This window comes from Phaseolus vulgaris, chromosome 1, assembly GCF_000499845.2.
Source record: "Phaseolus vulgaris cultivar G19833 chromosome 1, P. vulgaris v2.0, whole genome shotgun sequence".
NCBI classification, from domain to species: Eukaryota; Viridiplantae; Streptophyta; class Magnoliopsida; order Fabales; family Fabaceae; genus Phaseolus; species Phaseolus vulgaris.
In genome coordinates this window covers 11,106,387-11,113,050 of record NC_023759.2, presented here as the reverse complement: position 1 = coordinate 11,113,050, position 6,664 = coordinate 11,106,387, and the positions used below count along the sequence as shown (strand labels likewise).

Genomic DNA, 6,664 nt, shown 5'->3' with positions numbered 1-6,664 from the left:
ACATGAATATGTCTCTTATGTCAATGTCTATTACAAGAATACAGTCAATTTTAAGTTGATGCTAACTTTTCAATAAATAAAAGTATTTGTGAAAGTGCTAGAGCTGATGTTACCAGACTCCACTCAATGTTAGACACTAATAGAGTTGACATGGTCAACTCTAAGTCATTAATAACTATTTTTAGCTTAATTTTGCTAGTATAATATTAGTGTCAACTTAGTCAGTATAGTCGATACTGGCTGAAATAAATACTAAATATAATTAAGGTAGGAATTAGTCTAATAGACATTAATGTTATTTAATTGAAGTTTTTATAAAATCTTGGGTATTTTTAATTAATGGTTCTTCTCTAGCCCAACTCTTTGTGCAAAAATAGAACTTCTCATCTTTACCTACTTTCCAGACTATATTTTGCTCAAACCAGTCATCCCTTATGATGGCAGAGGGCCCAGCTCAGGATCAACCATTAGAGCTATGGCAAGGAGGATACAAGAAGATTGAGACTATGCTACTGATGGCAGAGACACCTTTTTATATATGTTCAAAAATGTCATAACCTAGTGTAACTTTTCTAGAGTATAATTTATTTTTCTTGCTAAAATTAGTATAAGAAATTTACTTGCATTTTTCTTAAGTGAATTAGGGTTAAGTTAGATGTATAAAAACCTACTTAGGGTATAATTAGGGCTTCATTGCAGCCCATATTTACCCTCGGCGGGTCCTTTAGACCTTATTAAGTCACATGGAGCACACTTGAACATGCTTGCCAAGAGACTCTCATTTAGGTGCCTAATTCAAAGTCCCTTATGTTTGCAAGTCTACATATCCACTTTCCTAACAATGCTATATTAAATATTTTTATATCTTCTACCTTTAGGCCTCCCGATTCCTTAGGTTTACACATTGTATCCCATTTAACCCAAAGGATTTTTCCCCTTTCAAGTACCTAACCTCATAAAAAAATTCTTTGTATTTTCCTCAACTCTTTTTCAATCCTTAAAAGAATCTTAAAAAAAAAAAAAAATAGGGAAAGGACCGTAAGGACTTATTTGAGTAAGCATATTCTCCTTGCAAACGAAAAATATTTACCTTTCCAACTAGTTAATCTTTTCCTCACCTTCTCTGTAATAGGAAACTAGGTCTGGAATTTTTTAGGTAGATCGAATTTTGCAACAATGGAGATGCTTTGTAATATATTACATTTTTTTGCTGATAAAAGGAAGAGGCAATTAATCAGATATTTTTTCTTCTTTGATGTGTTGCTTCCTCAGCGAAAATGTGTGTATGTATTTTAACTCAAATACATGCAAGAATTTAATGTTAAATGTTGTTGGTTGCATATATTGTATAAATGATAAAGATGGTAAATGAAAAATTTATAATAACAATGTTTTTCATTCTCTTGGTAACAACTGTATCAATTACAAAAGATCTGTAACAAGTATATGTATTTTTTTCATCTGAGTCCAATAGGACTTTACAATCAAAGAACAAAATAAATCTCTATTTTAATGTCTATTTAGAATAAAAGAATGTCAAATAAAAAAATCAAATAATTAGTTACAAATATAACAAATTAACAAAAATATTTCATAATATTATTTACTAGAGTCATAGAGTTTGGTTTCTTTCTCGAGGAAGTTCTTGTACCACATTGCCGAGAGTTTGTTATATCTTTTCAACCCATTTTTATAATCTATGAAGATCATTCCGAATCGTGATGTATAGCCTGAAGACCACTCAAAATTGTCGAAGAAAGACCATACATAATACCCTTTTACATTTGCGCCATTCCTATAATGAATAAATGAAATAAAAATAAATTAAAAATTATTAAGTTAAATAACAACATAAGATAAAACATTTGTACAAATAATAATTACTTACCTAATTGCCGATAGAAGATAATAGAGATGACGATAATGATAATCAATTCTGAAAGTATCCATGAGAGATTCTTCAAGTGATAAAGAGGGTTCATTATACTCATTTACACCTATAAAAGTGAAGAAGAATATATTCAAAATTAGGATACACATTGACCTTAACAAGATAGGGATACTGAAAATGATGTAGAAATATGTTAAATTGAATATAGACATGAAGAATAGTCATTTACCATTCTCTGTGATGTAAATCAAAGGATTATTGTACTTTTCCTTGGTATATAATAAAAGATCACGAATTCCTTTTGGATAAACATATAGCCAATCAGAAGCAATCTGCATATAATTACAAAAAACGGTTAATTATATATTTTATAAAAATTAAAAGGTTGAAATCGTAGAACATTTTTATTTCTTAGTGAGTATAAAAGTACCTTTATTCCAATAGGTTTCCCATCACGTTCAACTGTAATCAATCAAAAACATAAAACACAATCTATTGTTAGTCATGATCATATTCAACTATTTATGCATCAAATTTAGGGTATTGATAAAATCTTAGAAAATTGAAGTCCTTACATGAAGCAGTGACAAGAGAATCAGTTATGTAGCTAGGGTTGGCATTGCTTAGTTGAGGTGCATCAGAGGAATATGTTGTAGAGTAATAGTTTAGGCCAATAAAATCGAATGAACCAACAAGTAATCTAGCTTGCTCTGTGGTGAACTTTGGCAATCTTGTTCTCACAAGTGATCTCATACTTTTTGGATAGTCACCAAAAGTTAATGGATTCATAAACCTGAAATCATTTAGCATTCAAATTAGATTTTTATTCACCAAACCAAATAGAAAATTTGTCAAGTTCCTATATGAAATTCTTAACACATCGTTTTGATAGAGTGTGAAAGGAACTCTTACCATCCATACATGAAGTCAATTGCTCTTTCAGCAGCCTTTTGATCAGATTTGGTATCTCTGAGTGGCAAAAACCAATTGGCTACCAAGGTTATGCCTATCACACCCTTTTGAGTTGTCTGCATATATCATATTCAGATATTAAGTTTTAAAAACAAATATACAAGGAAACCTTAAAGAACATGGCAAAGTCTACTCAATTTTAACATGCCTAAAAATTCAAGAATAAATTAATAATTAACTAACCTGATACTTGGTCTTGTAGACACGAACAGCTGCTGCATGAGCAAGAAGTTGGTGATGTGTAACCAAATATGGCTCCGTTGCAGAATCACCACCAGTGCAATTTGAATTCATCCATGCAGAACAACGACCTGGTGCCATCCCTCCATTTGCATAGCCATTTTGACTGTAACTCCACGGCTCATTCAATGTAACCCAATACTTCACCCTATCACCAAATTCCTTGAAGCAAAGTTCTGCATAATCTCGAAAATCCTTCCTGAAGAACAATATATGTTTGATTGTCAAATTATATTCCTATTGAGATGTTAAATGTGCTAAGCACTTATACAAGCTAAATTAATTTCAGAATTGAAACTTACACTATCAATGGACTTAAGAAACCACCATACTCGTCTTCTAGTGCTTGGGGAAGATCCCAGTGAAAAATAGTCACAAATGGTTTTATACCTGTAGTTGTTAATAGTTAACTAATAATGATCATGAAATATTATAAAACTAAAGTCCAAATACGATAAAATTTAAATCAGAGTTTAAATTCTAACCATTAGCGAGTAGCTCATTGATAAGGTTGTTGTAGTAGTTTATTCCTTCTTGATTTATTCCTCCACTTAGTTTTCCTTCTGTAAATAGTTTAATAAAAAATGGTTAATATAAAAGGAAGAATCAACTATGAAATACTTAGTGATTAATTACAAGAAAATAACTTACTGGGAAGAATCCTTGACCAAGATATGGAAAATCTGTATGAATCCAAATTCGCATCCTTCATCATTCCAACATCTTCCTATAGACACAGAAAAATATAATATAGATAATTTATGAACACCGATAAGTATATATGTTTTTGAAATAAATAATTCGTATATAATAGAATACAAAAATAAAATAAAAGTGCTGTGATCAAACCTTGTAAAGATGATATGAGTCGATGGCCACGTCTCCGTTGCTTCTATCCTGGATCTTACCTGCATATTAATAATTAAAAATTAGAACATATATTTGTTTATTATTGAAGATGACTCAGAAAAAAATATTATTGTTTATTAATTCTCTTCCACTCCCATTCTTTGATCTGTTTGTATGGGGGAGAATCGGAGACAGTGAGTTACCTGGATATTTATGAGTGAAAGTATCCCATACACTTGCTCCTCTACCACCTTCCATTGCTGCACCTTCGAACTATATGACAAACATAAACGAAATCAAAATCATGCAAGAAAGTAAATCAAAATCCCTTTAATTATGTGTTTGTTTGTAAGAAGTATATACCTGGTAGGAGGAAGATCCAGCTCCAAAGATGAAGCCTTCAGGGAAAGAGTTCCGATTGAGTGAAATGTCAATAGTTGGAGAAACTGAAACTGCTTCTTCGCATGTAACTTTAGAAGATCTAAGAAGAAGAAGAGCAAAGAGACCCAGAAAGTGAGAGCTGTAGAAGGCCATGTTATTTTTCTTAGAGGTTTGATGCTGTTTCTGTGAATGCTTCACTGTCTCTTTAAATAGGAAGGAATGCCAACTACCACCTCATACTTTGACCACTTGATTTCATAATAATATATATAACATACTATTTTTGACTTACAAGTTTTTGACTTAGAAGAGTGACTGAACTTGTACTTAGTTTGTATTTTTTATGAAACCATTACTAAATTCCCACGTTTCAAACTTTTCCAATAAAGTTTAATATCCAAATAGGCGGCTATGCAGCAATTTTTTAACAAGAAAACACAACTTTTACTATTGTTTTCAGAAAACACCCATGATGTTTTTAACACGAAGTTGCATGGAAAAGAGAAAGGGATCTGTGTCTAATAACTTTTACAATCATATTCTATGTTAAAAAAGATTGTACACCTATAAAGAAAATAAATTCTAATTTAAAACATATTCATTAAAATAACGCAATAAGTAACATATATAACAAAATCTGTAAGTTTCTGTAAAACAAAAATCTCTAAGTTAGAAGCAGAATACGTTTTTCTTTGCTAAAAGAATAACAGTATAAGCTAGGGAAAGAAATTGAAGAAACAATAGTTTATTTTATTTTTTATATGACCACTTGTGTCTCAAATAATGCTAATTAATGACTTCCTAATGATACATACATGACGTATAATATATACATCAGTTAATTAATATGATGTCATTAACTTTCAAAAATTCCCCTTAAGATGCAATAAAATAAATTGACAAATATTTGTAAATGACATCTTCTTTTTGAAAACCTTTTACAACACACATCAAGTTAACTTTCTAAATATTATTATGCACCAAGCCAAGTATAATATGATATAAAATTTATCTTTTTAAGAGTTAAAAATCATAAAGTTCACAATGAATATGTCTCTTATGTCAATATCTATTACAATAATACAGTCAATTTAGTCAATTTTAAGTTGATGCTAACTTTTCAATAAATAAAAGTATTTGTGATAGTGCTAGAGTTGATGTTACCATACTCCACACTAATAGAGTTGATGTGGTAAACTCTAAGTCGATACTGAGTATTTTTAGCTTAATTTTGCTAGTATAATATTAGTGTCGACTTAGTCGATACTGACTGAAATAAATATTAAAAATAATTAAGGTTAGCATTAGTCTAGCTAACATTACTGTGATAGTGCTAGAGTTGATGTTACCATACTCCACACTAATAGAGTTGATGTGGTAAACTCTAAGTCGATACTGAGTATTTTTAGCTTAATTTTGCTAGTATAATATTAGTGTCGACTTAGTCGATACTGACTGAAATAAATATTAAAAATAATTAAGGTTAGCATTAGTCTAGCTAGCATTAGTCTAGCTAACATTACTAAGTCAATTTTAAGTTGATGCTAACTTTTCAATAAATAAAAGTATTTGTGATAGTGCTAGAGTTGATGTTACCATACTCCACACTAATAGAGTTGATGTGGTAAACTCTAAGTCGATACTGAGTATTTTTAGCTTAATTTTGCTAGTATAATATTAGTGTCGACTTAGTCGATACTGACTGAAATAAATATTAAAAATAATTAAGGTTAGCATTAGTCTAGCTAACATTACTGTTATTTAATTTTAGTTTTTATATGTTTTTACGATAGCGTCGGTTAGACTGATATTAATTTTATTTATTTAAGTTAATGTTGATTAGGCCGACTTAATATAATATATCTTTCATATTTATTTAAGCTAAAGTCAAATTATTATAAGAATATGTGAGTCTTCATGACAATGAACAAAAATCATAGATTATTTTTAAATCCAAATACACAAATTTAAAGATGACAAATTTTCTCACTCAAAATTTCACTCTCTCGCCTTTTTATATCAATCTATTCACTCTCACCTCATTCATCAATACACATCTCCTTCAATTTTATTTCTTTTCTTTATTGTTTTCTTTCGATTTTATTTTTGTTGAAGCGATAGAAGTACTGTGTGAAAAACTATTTTTGACATTCTAAGGTGTTTTGAATTGGTTTCTAGACTTAAATTCAGTTTTATTAAAACCAAAATAGGGGGTGTGAGGGTGGAGGCAAACCTAATACAAAGGTTTTGGAAAGTGTTGAATTGTTACATTATGTCTTTATCTTTCATTTACCTAGGAATGTAAGGGGAAACCTAAGAAACTATCAAATA

The 6,664-nt window shown here is 30.1% G+C and overlaps 1 protein-coding gene across 1 annotated transcript; it reads right to left on the bottom strand.

Moving 5' to 3' along the window:
* Window positions 1-1,376: 1,376 nt before the first annotated feature.
* Window positions 1,377-4,526, bottom strand: LOC137813563 (cyanogenic beta-glucosidase-like). Its single transcript, XM_068615896.1, has 13 exons — window positions 4,316-4,526; window positions 4,156-4,225; window positions 3,953-4,011; window positions 3,755-3,830; window positions 3,589-3,666; window positions 3,406-3,493; window positions 3,047-3,302; window positions 2,804-2,919; window positions 2,467-2,684; window positions 2,322-2,353; window positions 2,121-2,223; window positions 1,889-1,997; window positions 1,377-1,795 (listed from the first exon to the last, which is right to left on the bottom strand). Exons 1-13 carry the CDS (start codon window positions 4,484-4,486, stop codon window positions 1,600-1,602), a joined length of 1,572 nt encoding a protein of 523 aa, XP_068471997.1. The 5' UTR covers window positions 4,487-4,526; the 3' UTR covers window positions 1,377-1,599.
* Between the last annotated feature and the right edge of the window lie 2,138 nt (window positions 4,527-6,664).